The 15,686-nt window shown below is 33.6% G+C and overlaps 1 protein-coding gene across 4 annotated transcripts; it reads right to left on the bottom strand.

The window, feature by feature from the left end:
- Positions 1 to 2,580: 2,580 nt before the first annotated feature.
- ISA3 (isoamylase 3) lies at positions 2,581 to 15,362 on the bottom strand. 4 transcript variants are annotated; one of them, XM_021428341.2, is made up of 24 exons: positions 14,749 to 15,357; positions 14,326 to 14,395; positions 14,152 to 14,220; positions 13,670 to 13,827; positions 13,111 to 13,204; positions 12,704 to 12,940; positions 12,315 to 12,419; positions 11,573 to 11,677; positions 10,593 to 10,727; positions 10,376 to 10,462; positions 10,171 to 10,228; positions 9,195 to 9,258; positions 8,560 to 8,659; positions 7,936 to 8,036; positions 7,268 to 7,319; positions 6,909 to 6,971; positions 6,281 to 6,370; positions 6,126 to 6,198; positions 5,172 to 5,251; positions 4,657 to 4,761; positions 4,483 to 4,581; positions 4,338 to 4,399; positions 3,871 to 3,979; positions 2,581 to 3,001 (listed from the first exon to the last, which is right to left on the bottom strand). In XM_021428341.2, the coding sequence occupies exons 1-24, from the start codon at positions 14,865 to 14,867 to the stop codon at positions 2,888 to 2,890; spliced, it is 2,349 nt and encodes a 782-aa protein (XP_021284016.1). In that variant the 5' UTR covers positions 14,868 to 15,357; the 3' UTR covers positions 2,581 to 2,887. The 4 variants fall into 4 exon arrangements, with proteins under 4 accessions (XP_021284016.1, XP_021284017.1, XP_089639732.1 ...); XM_021428342.2 differs by having other exon boundaries at positions 14,326 to 14,383; positions 14,749 to 15,355; XM_089783606.1 differs by having other exon boundaries at positions 4,483 to 4,761; positions 14,749 to 15,362.
- Positions 15,363 to 15,686: the final 324 nt, after the last annotated feature.

The raw sequence follows: 15,686 nt of genomic DNA, 5'->3' as shown, positions 1-15,686 counted from the left end.
TATTTAATCAATGCTGTCCGCTTCTAGTTTGTAATGAGTCAAGAGTCTAAAAAGCTTTGGATTCTTCTTTTGGTCTAATAAAATAAGATTTATTTGTATTACTTTACTAACTCAGAGATCACAAAACTCAAATAGGATTGGACCATATAGAAAAAGAAGTACAAATAAATAAATATAAAACGACATCGGATTAAAGTCCATAAGCTAATGGGTTGGTGAAGTTTGGAAGTGTGAACCATGGTTTTGGTATTGATATAGAAAAACATATTTGAATCTTATGGATTATTAAATTTGGAATCCTACAAATCATTAAACTTAAATGCTAAAAACATTTGTAAATAAATTTAATATGGTTCCGAATATTACATAAGATGTGATTAAGTCATCATTAACGGTTAAATATTTGGAACTTATTGACTGGCTAAGTCAATGCACTGCAGAAATGAAGATATTGTGCTTGCTTTTTTTAATAAAAAAAATGAAAAATGGGGTTGTTCATCATAACACGAGACAACTCACTCACCAAGTGGTCCACGGCAATATACACTTAGTCCTAGCCGAGCATTAAGCAATTATATATTAATTTATTTAAATTACATCTATTTAAATACTTTTTATTTGAGTCATGAGAGTTTTTAAATTTGAAATTTAGCATAATATTTAAAAAGTATTTGAGTAATTAAAAAAATTTAAATAAATTTTTATTTTTTATTACAATTGATAAAAGTATTGTATTTTTATGTTATATTAAATAAATTTTTATAATTAGTGATTGATTAATAATTATTAATTAAAATATCATTTATCATTATATATCATATTAAATAAATAAAAATATAGTATAATAATATAATCATGTGATTTTTTTATTATTTACGTTAACATCACATTAACATTACGTGAACATAAAATAATAAATAATATTTTAATTAATATCAATTAATTAACCGTTAGATATAAAAATTCAATTAACCTTAAATAAAAATATAATAGTTTGATTGAAAATAATAAAATGTTAAGAATTTTTTTAATTTTTTTTAAAGTTCAACTATTTTTTCAAATATTATGTTTTGAAATTAAAAAAAAAAGAAAAAAATAATAGTGTGTATAAATTATACGAAGCTTAAGAAAATAAATTTTATATATTTATTTTGATTTTTGTAATTTTATAAGTTTATCAATTTTTTTTCATTTTTACTTTTTTTTTTAAATTTCAAGTGTTCTATTTTTGAGTTACGTGTTTGATATTCAAAGAATTAGAATATATTCCATTCCTTTATTTGCCCCACAAAGAGTGCGGAATTAGTCATAGTCCAGCAGTATATGAGATGGCATAAATTCATCTAGAATGGGAAAAAAACGCGTTCATTACCACACCAATTCAAATGCTTAATTCAACATCTTGATTTATTGAGTCAGTTAACAAGTTTACACCAAGATTCCTTCTTTTCTGACTTGTTATGTTTCAATGCAAACATGAACTAATGCCATTTCCATTTGGGTGGTGTAGGCTTACCTATTACCATTCTTTTTTCCTAAATAGTAATGGAACAATGTAAAATTTAATTTCAAAAATTGGATTAATTCAATTGATAATTTCCTTGCTTAATTGTCTCGAATTGAAATTTTTTCGTGTCAATATAGAAATGAGTGCAAAATTAAATATTTCAAGAATTGAAGGTGGGGATAAGAGCCTTCAGATCCGAATTCAATTTGGGTTGGGGGGGGTGGGGAAATGATTCGGTGTGGTCAACATAAACGTACGTGAAATAAGTCCAAGGGTTAAATTGCTTTCAAGGCAGAAAAGATAGTGAAGTGGGGGTATGTGGGAGCATCAACGTCACAATCACTGCTGATTAGTCGTCGTTAAAATGTGGGTCTCCATCTATCTGTCATTGCTCAAAAGATCTCCGCCAACACATGATAAGGACCGTGGAACCTCCCCTTTTCTTAACCCCACCAGCCCATATTTGGCTTCTTCCAAACTTTTCAACTAAATTCATATATAATTCCTTTTTCTTCTCCCCTTCTCATTTCAATTCAATCCAATCCAATCCAATCAAATGCTTTGCAATTGATTATGGTACTTTAAACTACAACAACATCCTTAAAAAATTGGAGGTTATAGCAGCTTTAGCACATGATGAGGATTCCTTTCAATAATTGAGTTATTAAATAAGATGCTAACAAATATTGGCATTTTTGGATTAAATGATGATACGTTGTTATTGCTAAAGTTAAGACAAAAAACCATGCTCTAGCAGTTAGCCTTTTTGTCTCGATAAAAGGCTGAAGGTGAAGTGTAATGTCGCACGGAATCCTGTTTCCTGACAATAAACTTAAGTCTACATTTGCGAACTGCTTGCCGATTTTTAATATATGAAATAAGCTTATAAAATGAAAATAATAGAGATTTTGCCTTTGTCCACAGTCCAGGAAAAGCAAAGAAATTAGCATCAATCATGGCGATGAGACCCGAAATCTGCAGTCGTTGACACAAATACAGCTGTACGTTACAGCTTATTCTTGTTCAATATAAGTTCTTTTAAGTTGTGGCGTCTACGTCTAAATTGAAAAATGGGACAAGAAAAACATTTGCATTCTCACTAATCAAATCGAAACCCTGATGTTTCCACAGCATTTAGGTTGGGTTTAGTCACAAAATGTGGGTTTTATTGTAGTTTTCAGCTATGTTTGTTGCGCTTTGCAATATGCTAATTGTAAACATAATTTGTTTCACATTCTTTAAGATGTATATAAGAAGATGAGCAAGCTTCGGGTAAACATATCAACAGATACGACCATCTCTTTCATGGCATCACTGCCCCTATTGTAGATCCGTCTCTGATTAAACTATGATCTCTTTGATTAGCTTACTGGGGTCAGCTCATGGTTTGGCTTCAAGAAGAATGGAAGAGTATGGGGCCACGTCGTAGGTGCTCCCGATTCCTGGGACTCCTTCACAGACAAAGTCATCAGGAGAGGCAAGATGGGTGTCCACCTGCAAATTTTAACAAAGGATTAGTGACCTCAGATTCAGATTTAAGTTATTTACTATGACTAACACAAGACAGATGCAAAATCAACAGTAACACCAATCAAACCATTAATCCAAGCAGCTGTGTATAACTTTATAAAAATCCAGTTACTCATAAATTCATAATCAACTCATTGTAGGAATAATAGTTCTAATAAAATCTTCATTTCCAATGAACAAGTTTGAATCAAGCGTCAATACCTTCCTAAACCCCAAAATTACTCGTGAGGATAAGTTTTCTTGGACTAAAGAATCAGCAGGAATAACACTTTCAGAATTAGTGCAGAATACTCAATAAGCATGACTTTAGTTTTTAAAAGTAGTCAATCAGGTTCAAAGCATCAGAGGGTAAAGTCAGTAGGCAGCATCGAGTGAGATCTTGTTTTCATTTATCTCCAAAGACTTGAATAATAATAATAATAAATTGAGGGTGATAATGCACTAAATGAATAAAAAATAATTACTACAGTGCGATGCGAATTAAATTGAGCAACTTATTGGTATAATGATCAACAATGCAATTCATGCATAAAAAGTGAATAAACATCCATTAATTCTAATATGGACCAGGCTTAGAAAACAAAATATGGTACTTTATATGTGACATCTGTTAAAAATGTTTTAGCAACAAAATAAGACACACTGAATGACAAACAGATAAATTCAATACGTGAATAGCATGTTTTATTGTTTATGAGGGATACAGAAGTAGCCATAGAAACCGCACTTGTGGATCATAGATATCTAAAAGACTGCCCAGTTAAATAGAAGTGGCGGAAACATCAGCAGTTCTACAACAAACAGGGATAGAAGAAATGAAACATAAAACTAACCACACGGCACCACTGCCTCCTTTGTGGTGGTGGAGGTATAGAAACTTTAACACAATAGTCATGAGCATTGAATGCCAGATAGATATCTCCACCACTGTTGTCATGAAGTCTGCAAAATAAATTAATTTAGCAGAAGAGCTCATGGGAAATGCATTGGTATGATGAGTAAAAACTAACAATAAAATAGATCAAGCGCGCGCACACATGAAAGCAAAACAGGCACAATGGAACAAGCCCTTATTTAAATTAAAACGACACCAATCGCATCCAAGAATTTCGGAACATGGAATTTATATAAGCACATGATAAAGCAACAAAAAATGTGGTTTCCAACAGTACAATCCATTCAAAGAAGCCAGAAGTTAATATAACAAGGAAGATACTGTATAGCAAAGGGATCACTATACTCAAAGCAAGATTGATTTAAGGAATATCAACAACCTACGAAGAATTATGTAATAACTTACGTAAATGCAAGGAATTTGCTGTCAGGATTGTCCCAGTTATCTTCATGCCATGTCACATCACCCTGCACGATAAAAGCACTGCTTTAGCTCCAGAGAAAGTGAACACCTAACATAGTTTCTTCAAGACAGATGTAAAGAGATGTACTTTGCTGAGAAAATTTTCATGACGAAACACTTGATGCGTTCGCCGAAATTTTATCACCTCTGAGAAAAACCTAAAGTGATCACTCTTCCTTGCATCTAACTGTTTTAACAGAAAGAATATCATCAACCAATTACTATATGGATTAAAGTTGTCAAAACACTGATAAAAACTTACCTGCTGCCATTGGAAATTATTAATAGCAGTATCATGCCCATAACTGTTGTTATTCCCATATCGTGTATGCCCATATTCATCACCCATTAGCATCATTGGTGTTCCCTGATTATGATGCACTCAAAGATTATACTAACATTTTTCACAAGTCAAGTGGCATTATAAAGCAAAAAATTGAAATCCAACAGCATAAATCAACAGTGCTTTAGCCCTAAATGGATAGACCATGATAAAACAGAGAGAGGGGGAGTTGAAGAGGACAAGTCTTGGAACTGTTTACTGACTATTACCATTGTGGAAGACATGTACTATAGTTAGCTAGAACAAATAAAAGAATAAAAGAAAGATAACTAAACTTCTGGAAATCTGTAATATCATTAGTTTAAAAGAGTTTAACCCTGCTTCATACAAACTGAAAAGAAAGTTGCTCATTGGGCTCTTAACAAGTCAAAAACTTTTTTTTTAAAAATATTATCAGGCATATGATGCAGAAAATGGCTTTCTAATATCTTTACCTGTGATATCATCAGTGCCAAATGGAAGTTTTTCATTTGCCGGAAGCGCAAGGCTTTAATATCAGCATTATCAGTTTCTCCTGTCCAATAAATACAGAAAATGAGGATTTAGAAATGGAACAAAATTTTTATAAAATGCTACCTCAATTAACATATTCTCGTACAAATGCCATAGTTCTAGAACTGGAGATACAAACCATGAGAAAATTAAAATGAAAGGAAAACGTTGAATGAACATAAGTTTTCAAGGACAATACGAATATGAGTGATGATGTATAATACACTGATTCGTGTATAACCAGTAGAAACTAACAAGACAAGTTGGGTTGTTTGCCCTTCTTCTGCTATTATGAATAAGCAGACAGAGTAGCATGCCCACAAAAGATCACTATTAAATTCCTTGTACTGGTTAATGAAGAAAATCTTGTTAATATGAGATTTGTAACTACAGTTTAACACATTCTATGCATTTAAAGATGCTCACCACACAAATAATGGGATCAGCCGATTATAATAGTTTATTTGTCACAACGTGAAAGATTCATAAACCAGGCTTTTAGGCCTAGGCACCCATGAATGGAAAATTAAAAATGAAAGCAAAGATGATGCAACAATTTAACATTAATTAAATCTTCAAGACATCACAGAAAAATGATGTTCAAATCTCATGAAGCAGTGGATAGGTGAATTAAATACTAGAACCACATCATGAGAAGCAAATTCTTAAATGTAACTGATCATTGTTCAAGGCTATGGAGTTTTATCTTTGCCCTTTAGTCCAAAAATATATCAATGAATGATAATTTTATACATCAATGAGCAAGGTGCTTATTATTAATGGCATAATACTAGTGTTACTCAATACAAGCTTTATGCTCATAGATAATCCACAGCTATCACATGCATAAACAAAGATTAGCTAACATTTTCAAAGAGAAAAAACTTTTTACATGCCTTCAAAGCCACAATTCCAGCTAAAATTGTCATTACTTCCATCATTTCCACCTTCTCCATTGGCTTTATTGTGCTGTCAAAACAACAATAACTTGAAATACTGCATTCTCTTGGAACCACTCAAACTTAAATCAGTAACATGAACATTGATATACCTTAAAATTGTAAGAAACAAGATCGTAGATTGTGAACCCATCATGTGCAAGGACAAAATTAACGCTATGATAAGGCTTGCGTTTGTTTACCTGTAAAATGAGCCAAAAGTATGATTTACAACAATGAAAGGTAGAAGAAGGTGAAAGTAAACAGATGACTTTAAAGTAGTCTATAACAGTAGCATTTACATCTACAGCTAAAAAATACAACATACTAAAAACTACTACAAAAACAAAACACCAAATATGACCTGTTAATTAACTAAATACTATCAATTAGAATAGAGCTCATATAAAAGCAAAAAGTAATTTAATATAACGTCTTAAATAATTTAATTCTTCAAGCAATTTGTGTTTGTCCTGCATTATTTTGTTGTAAAGATACTGACCAAGACCAAAGTGTACGACATCAACTTCAAAAATTGAAAATTTACTAAAAAATTGTGGCCATAAGTACTGCTTAGCATTTTTCATCTACATGATCCAAATTTGTAATTATTAATTTTTACACGAGAATTTGAGAATGGAAAACACATATATTAGTTACACAACTATGATTTTCATCAGATATCTAACAGTTACATTGCTAATTTACAATCATCAATTTCATGACACAACTGACACTTACCCCGTAGAGGTCAGCAGATCCAGCGACACGAGTTGCAAATGCTCCTTTCATACCAGGATCACCCTAAGTCAAGGGAAGTTCATAATTAGATTCCCAATAGGGATCACGATATTCCAAATAGCACTGCTCCTGTGATATCACCAATGTAAAAATAATATAGCTAAAATACTTTTAAGTTTTAAGAATAGCCAATCACTCAATCTTTTAGGTGAGAGCGGAAGATCCCTTTCAATCACAATCTATGAGTCAATCTTCTCTTAGTTTTCCATTACCTCCATGTTCAGTCTGAAGCCACATCTATACCAATGTGAATTACTTGTAGACTCATCTAATTAAATATTTGTTACATATGGTGTTACCTTTATAAATCTTCTTAAATCATCACGGTACTTTCCATTCCACTCAGCCCACCTGCACAATAGAAATTTTTTTAGTGTTAGAGAAAAGATGCCCTCTGTTCTTAGAACAGAAAGTTTTCCAGAAAGAATTTGCCTAAAGTAGAAAGCCCAAAATAAAGACATCAAATTAATCAAAAAATCATGCTAGTAGGAAATACTCAGCGGTGACTCCAGACATGTAAAACCAAGAACTGCAACCAATAATATTAATCATTTCAAAATATTTTTATTTGAGATATTGTAATCAAGAAAATTAAGTTATAAATTAGAAAAGAAAACAGGCGATGCTGTCCTCGCTGCATCCACAATAGCAAATAATTTAGAAATCTTATATAGACGTAAGAAAGTAGGGAAAATGCCAAAAATCAAATTGTATGTATCTTTCTTAAGGTTTCAAAAGTAACAGAAACCTCACTTGAGGTTTCCACAACTAGATTTACTGCTCACTAAGGATGTTAGTGTCACATTTTTTCAGGTAACAACGACTGCAACAACAATAAGGTTATGGATTATTTGAAAATAAAATAGCAAGGAAGTGCTCTCAACTAATGGCTGGCCTTTGTAAGCTCTAAACAGTCTAGTTCCTTAAAGAAATAGAATTAAATACAAATATTTTTGAAACTAATTACCTGTCCCAATTAGGAAAACTACCAACAAGATAGAGTCCTCCACAATCCCAAGGTTCAGCAATAATTTTGCACCTTGATAGGATAGCATCTTTGGCAATTGCCTGGTTCATTGACAAAATGAGACAACAAGTGACAACAACAATATGCAACTTAAGATTTTTCAAAGCACTCACCACAAAAATGGTGGAGGTCAAAATTCTTAAGAACCAAACAAATTGAGAGCTCAACTGAAGCAACATTGCTTTTGAATGTAAGCCAACTATGCAACCAATGACATATTTATTTTGGAAACTCAATTTACAACATAATTCAAATTAACATCTCAGAAGAAATGGAGTCAAGCTTGTACTTCAAAAAAGAAAAGGAATGCATTTCCTCTTTTCTAAGAGAAACTTCCACACATTAGCACAAATAACCAGCACTGCGCTAGTGATAATAATTTAGCATACGAGATAAACCTAATGACCAATGTCCTCAATAGTTCTGGCTGTCAAACTCTAACAGTTTTTTATCTAGATATTCTACCATGTTATGTCAAAAGGGTCTTTAAATCTCCATACTTTTCATAAGAAGGATATGCTGCATTCAGACAATGAATAGTCAAAAAGCATTTAAATGACGTACCCTAATAAGTGGAGGAGCATTTAGAGGAGAACCATCTGTTCCTCGACAGAGCACACTAGCAAGGTCAAATCGGAATCCATCTATGTGATATTCGACAACCCTACATTTGGTAACAGCAAAGAATAAAAAACATGTCGATCAATAAACACTTGTTGGTTTCACCAAATATTAGCTATTTTTGGCATCCAGCAAGGAACTCTTGAAAACGAGCATTTTAATAAGAAGAATGTCAACTTCAACTTTGTGGTTGAAAAATAATACACACACATAAGTAACATAAATGATATGTGGAACATTATGCTCCAGGTGTAATAAGTATGTTGGCAAACTTAAATTCAGATTATCCAAGTTATCAACAGTGTTTCATAATACAGCTGAGTTTTTCTGCTTTGCCTCTTGAGTTGAACTTCATATAACTGTTTTATACGCGAAGCCCGTGTAAAGTTTCTTGAGTTACTAATCCCATCAAAAGCAAAAATAAAGCAGCACTACATTTCAAATTATTTGTATACAAAACAATCAAAAAAGAGGATTTACAATTTACCAAACATTTTCAAATTCTTTTCAGAGTGAAAAGAAAATTCCATATTGTTAGCAGCAAAAGCCATGAGTTCCTACGGGATTTGTGTCCATACCAGTGTTTTAAGCTGTCAAGTATGAGTTCCATGACAACAGGATGATTGCAGTGTAATGTATTCCCTGAAGAACATCAAATATTGCATCTGAAAGAGCTTTATATATGATAGTTGAAATTCTGAATCTTTGTCATATAGAAGATAGATTCAAAATTCAGCCTGCTTCAGACTCTCTAAACTACTTACGTAAGACGAATTTCTAAACTTCACAGCCACCAACTCAAGATCAAAAGTACCAGAAAGAGGAAGATAGATTCAAACCTCATGCCTGAGCCAAATCACAATACTTATGCAAGATGAATTTCTAAACTTCAAAGGCATCAACTCAAGTGATCAGAAACACCAGTATTGAGAAAATTTAAATCTTTATCATAGAGAAGAAAAATTCAAAAGTCATGCCCAGGTCAGATTTCAGCACAATACTTATCCAAGATGCAAGATCTTGACTTCACTGGAATCAAGACAAGAGATCAGAAGCATAAAACATTGAAAGTTGAAAGAAAGCTGCTAAATTCTTAACTAGACCTAATTACAGTAGCAACTCAATCTCTATATAAAAAGTGAGGGCTCAGATTGGCAAACAACTGTCTCATACCACTGCTACTTCCTCCTAAGTTACTTCCCAGTTGTTTCACATATCTATGCAGATTCAATTTTTAGTTTCTTCATAAATTCCAGTGATCAAAGATGGAGATATCTTTATAATTTAATTATCAAGGCAGGCAGAAATCATGTGAACAGCTGTGTCAGACCTGAATAGAGAAAATATAAGGTTCTGAGAAGCAAGTTATCAAACAAAATAATCACAATATGATAACAAGAGACTTGCAATGAGTTACTTTTACATGTCTAAAAGGGAATAAATTTGTTAGCTAAGGCAGTCGTGAGAGTTAGCCATTGTACATTTAGAAAAAAATAATTGAATAAATTCCTCAGAAAGATAGGAAAAAAGAGCCAAGTTGAGCACTTGAATTACCACAGCCAGAAAAGTTTAGCAGTTGGCCTTTGTTGTTTAAGTCCACCATGTAATAAACCTGCAAATGAAGTAGTATCAATGTGAATGTCTGTGAGGCAAGTATATTACATCAATCAGACATTTAAGAATGAGGAAAATGATTTATAAAAACTGAAGAGCCAAAACACCTTATCATCATGTCGGGGAAAAACGAAAAAAATTTCACCTTGTTGTCTATGCCACGAAATGAAGTGGTATAAGGATGTTCATCATCAGCTTCATTGGTGTGATTGTAGACAACATCCAAGATGACCTACAAAAATAAAATGCTTAACCAACACCATAATATGCATATTTCATACTTCCAATGAAACAACAAGAATGAAATTACCACCAACTATAAATTATGTACTCTACTAACCATAGGCACAAAAGACATTTACCTCAATTCCAGCCCCATGGAAGGCTTTAACCATTTCTTTGAACTCCCAAGAAGCACTAACAGCTCCTCCACCACCACTAGTATAACGACTCATAGGAGCAAAGAAATTTATTGTTGAGTAACCCCATGTATTGATCTCAGAAAAGGAACAAACAGGAGTTTTAGTATTCTTAAATTTTCACTGCAAATTAAAGCACAAAGAAATATATCCAAACAGCAGAATCACCCACCATTCAACTTACGTATATAGCTGCATTTTTAAGTTAGTTTTTAGTGGGCCTATAGTAACAGAGTAGGAGTGATAAATGTAACCAACTAACCACGGTTAACTTGCTCCAATACAGCAATATAAATGAACAAGGGAAATCAAAAGGCATTAAAAGAAAAAAGGAAAAAGCCTTGTTGTTAAAAAGACCTTGCACCCCAGCAACAGTTATGGCTTTCAAAGAGTTCCAGTCAAAATTTGAACACATTTTATTTCAGTCACCAACAAGAGTACCCTAAAAGACCTTGGTCCAAGAAAATCAATCAGATATTTGGTTTAGTGAGGACTAAGAATTTCCCAATAATATATACTTTTCGGATATCCAAGTGGAAGGGATTGTTATGTGGGAATTTCTGTGAACACACTGCTAAATTCTGTTATTAATGGGCTTGGCAATTGGCATTTCATCGAGTAGTAAGAATCCTATGAACACAATCCACAAATTGGTATCAACTACTTCAAAACTATGAATAATGCCTACAAGTTTCCAAGTTCAGTTCAGTGACAAATATATACTGATTTATAAATGATGAACAAAAATGAGCAACACTAAAAAAGAGCAGTGGAGCATTCACCAAAATAGTCACATTGTATACGTTCGAAGACCAAAAAGTAGTCAACAGTTTTTTCTTTAAAACAAAAAACCAACTGCATTTGATTAGATGATACATTAAACATTAAAATGATAAAGCAGATAAAGTAAAGATTCTAGTTACCATGTGATCTCTGGGATTGGGACGCCTTTGAAACTCAAACTCATCAAACTCAAAGACAGGCAGCAACTCCACTGCATTGATTCCAAGTTCTAGAAGGTGTGGGATCTTCAAAAATATTTATAAAAAGGAAATTGTCAGATATATGTAATACATGAAAAGAGTCCAATAGTCACATTTTCTACAGACCAAAATATGTGACTAATGCTTCCAATAGTCACTCCAGTAGACTATTGCTTCCATTAAAAACAAAAGAGTGACTTGAGAAAAATTTCCTTTAGCATGCTGATGGTAGTATGGATACGTATAGCACATCCCAGTTCTCAAAAGATAACAACATAATATTTTGCTGCATTTTCCTTGATAACTCCCATGCTTTTTTGTGCAGAGATTATCTTTGGTAAGATTGCTCGGGACAAATAATTTCTTTGCACAAAAAGTTGGACTTCATTAAAGGAAGAAAGCATCAAATGCCACAGGCATTGCAAATCCTTCCTTCCCGGATGCACTGACCCTAATGCCCATGCCTTATACCAAAATCTACATTTGTGTCAATGCTCATATCTATGCCCATATTGTTCAAATGTTGGCTATAAGTCATGACAGATAAGATTGAATACATACACAAACATGCCCTAGATATAATAAATTTCAAACTAAAAGCACTGTTAAGTCTAGTAATTGATCTATTATTCAAAAAACAATTTGTTAGAATGTGATTGTGCGTAATGCAAGAAATTATTACCTTCTCAATCAGACCAGCGTAGGTTCCACGTAGATTTGGATCCAAGCAACTAGATTCATCAGCTGTAAATGCACGAACATTCATTTCATACATAACAAGATCTTTCTGCAAAGACAATGGCAAGGGTCATAGATGTTGAGCTGCTGGAATATTCATTGAAGAGATGACACAAACTCAAAAGACTTTGACTGTAAAGAAAGCTGTAGCATTTGAGGATTACTTAATATCTGGAATAAATGCGTGGGATGCATACATAAGAAATAAGAGATGAATTTAGTTCAGAGGACACATCAAAGCAAAGATGCAACATATGACAAAGAAAAGAATAAATGAGTGACTGATCAATCCAATGGGAGAATTTGTACAAAAACAAACTATCCTGCCCATACCTCAGGTATGTTTGGGAGATTGTAGTTGTCTCCCCAATCAAAAGGCAAGCTATCAAAATCGTAAGTTCCAAGAAATTTTGATAATTTATGCTTTGCATCTCCAAAATGTCGACGACCTTCTACTAGCTTTGCATAAGGATCTATAAGCACGTTGCTGCTGTCAAATCGATGCCCTGTGTCCCAATCCTTGGGACCAGCCATGCGATAACCATAGAGGACATTGCTCCGGGGCAAATCCTACGTTAAGAGAGTCATGTCAATGGTGCAAACATACTACATCACGGCTAGAGAACTAAGCAGTTGCTTCAGCTGTTGAATGTATACATAGGGAAGACAATGTAATAAGAGAACTTGACGCTAATTCAGAAACCAAGAAATTGATTCAAACATCATTATAGAAATACCACCTCAATGCATATGTGCCAAATGTCTCCAGTTTTGTTGACACGAGGGTCCAAGGAAAACTCAATCATGCTACCAGCCAGCCTGTCAAGCTCTCCCCTAAGATACATTATGCCGAAAAGAATCACTCTTCACCAACGATTATTAACAATAATCTGAAACTTTCTTTATATATATTGATAAATGCCTCAAATGTAAAGGAATAGGAAACATTTATATCCATTGCGCGCTAGTAGGCAACAAAAGAAGTTGTGTGACTAATGCAATATTTGGACATGGTTTTCTTTTTTCCTAACTTTCCAATTTTGATAAACAAGAAAGGCCAGTCATGAAAAGTCAAATGCGCACGTACAATAAAAATAAACAACATAAGGAAATACACATTAGTGGATGTTGAATTTACATAAGTTCACATTGTAATTAACTAAGCACAGATGAAATGAAGACAACAAGTCAAGTTAACCTTTTTTTTTTTTTTTGAAAATATGAATCAAGTTAACTTATCCCAAAAGAATAGGTACACAAAGATAATAATTTATAATATGAAAGGGAATGCACTGTCACCTCTGGGGAAGTGATAAGCAAAGTGTAACTGCAGTTGCATGCTGTGAAAAAATGGCAAAATTGATCCCGTTATCAACTTCTGATACACCTAATGGAAACGCCTGACCTGGGAAGATTTTAAATGATGGGATGGTTTCTGACATTTCGGGGGCTTCTTCCTGAAATTACAAACAATGGATACAATAGTGTGGATCAATGAAATATTGTTAGGCTACATATACTGCATCTTAGTCCAAACTAGTATCACATGTGCAAAAGAAGTGAGCATAAGATATATAAATAAGACGGTTGCTAACAGCAACATACCATTTTTGCAATTTAATATCAAGATGACATTTGGACACATCCATGCACCAGTCATAAATACATGAGCATGAGAAGCAGAAGAGTAGGGCCAACTGCATGCACCTCCTAAATAACTCCCCATTTCGATATTGTGGATGAAAATAATGAAGAATAAGAAGTTTAGGTGATTAAAATACCTCAAGAACACGTTCTCGTGCCTGGCGCCCATATACTTTAGTAGTTCTACGCTTGACACTGCTCCGTGCCTTGCAATATGCCAAAAAAACTCAATCATATTTCAATTTTTAAAAAAATGCAAAGTTCAGATAGGAAAGTCGATAATTATCACATAATTATAAGCATAGACATGCCTTACTTGAACGTCCTTGCCCACCGCTGCTACTCGATGCGTTTCTACTCCATTTCAATCTAGTGGTGTCACTATCAGAGGTCAATAAATTACCCAAACTCAAAGCTACAAAGGCATATATCAGGCATCCCATTTCAACACACACAATTTTCACCAGGTATCCTTAACAAGTTGCCAAAACATAATTTCTCCCAATTGAGACCTGATGACCGTTGAATAAGTTTCATCACTGATCTTACAAGGACTTGACATTATAAAAATTCAACCCATCTTTTCAAAAATATGGATTGAAGTTTCTCCTGTTTAGTTCCAAAATCTTCATTTGAAAACTAAAAACAGAAATAACCAAATTCTAGAAATAGTAATCATGCATAAAAGTTACATGGAAGTTATTTAAAAAGAAAAAAAAAAAAAGAGAGCATACCCCATTTGAAGAAGAGAAGAATTTCCACTGGAAGACGGGCTTGCATTTGTGGAAGCCAGGGAAGTGAACAAAGCAAAGTTGGTAGAGCTTGATTCGGATAAAAATGATGAGTTTAGCATCTTTCCCGTCTTTATTCTATTCTTTTCTTTTCCTTTTGGTAACAAAAAAGAATCAAGGCGTAGAATGAAGAACAAAGTTAATCCAAACTCCAAAAGAGAAGCCAAAAAGGATTCGAATATTCAGATATCAATAAAAGCGAAAAAGAGAGGTCGAAAGGTTGACTGTGAGATGCTAGGAACTTTGAAGTGAGGGCGTGAGACTCTTTTATTTCTCTGTAAATATATTTCGGGAGAATACTGATTAGCGTTTCGAGAGCGGCACGGAAGCGGGAATGCTCCCGTTCTGGTCTGCCACGTGAACGACGGTGCCAGGCTCTGGAGGAACTTTTACGTGACCGCACACGTGTTTTGTTCTTGCAAACTTTCTTAAGATGTCAATTCATTCGATTCATCGATTTGGATCTATCTTGGATCCTGGGTGATACTCTATAAAAAATATCTTTCATCATTGTGAGCGAAGGTCAGCCATGGCTTGGGTATGGCCCGATGAGGGGGATACCCAAGGCGCCGAACAGTTTAAATTTTAATTCTATTTCGAGATATTTTGACTGTCTTAATGGTTGATTGCTGCAATTTGAAGGGAATGTTTTAGTGCCACAATAAGAAATTGTGTATAGTATATTGTATAAAAATTAAAACAGTTGCAGGTATCTAAAATCTGAATCATGAGATGTGTGACTATGGTTGAAGTAATGTTTCTACCTAAAACTCTCCTTTGCAAACAATAAAGATTTTATTTGATGAGATTCTATTAGTAATTCATTTTGTAATCATGCGCTAGTGTCATGAGGTCACGTTTTCTTTTCATGTTTATAGATT

The sequence above is a fragment of the Theobroma umbraticum genome, unplaced genomic scaffold (genome assembly GCF_002168275.2).
Source record: "Theobroma umbraticum cultivar Fairchild unplaced genomic scaffold, ASM216827v3 scaffold_51.0, whole genome shotgun sequence".
In the NCBI taxonomy this organism is placed as follows: Eukaryota; Viridiplantae; Streptophyta; class Magnoliopsida; order Malvales; family Malvaceae; genus Theobroma; species Theobroma umbraticum.
Note: the sequence above shows the minus strand (reverse complement) of the source record. Positions and strands in the feature narration are given on the sequence as shown.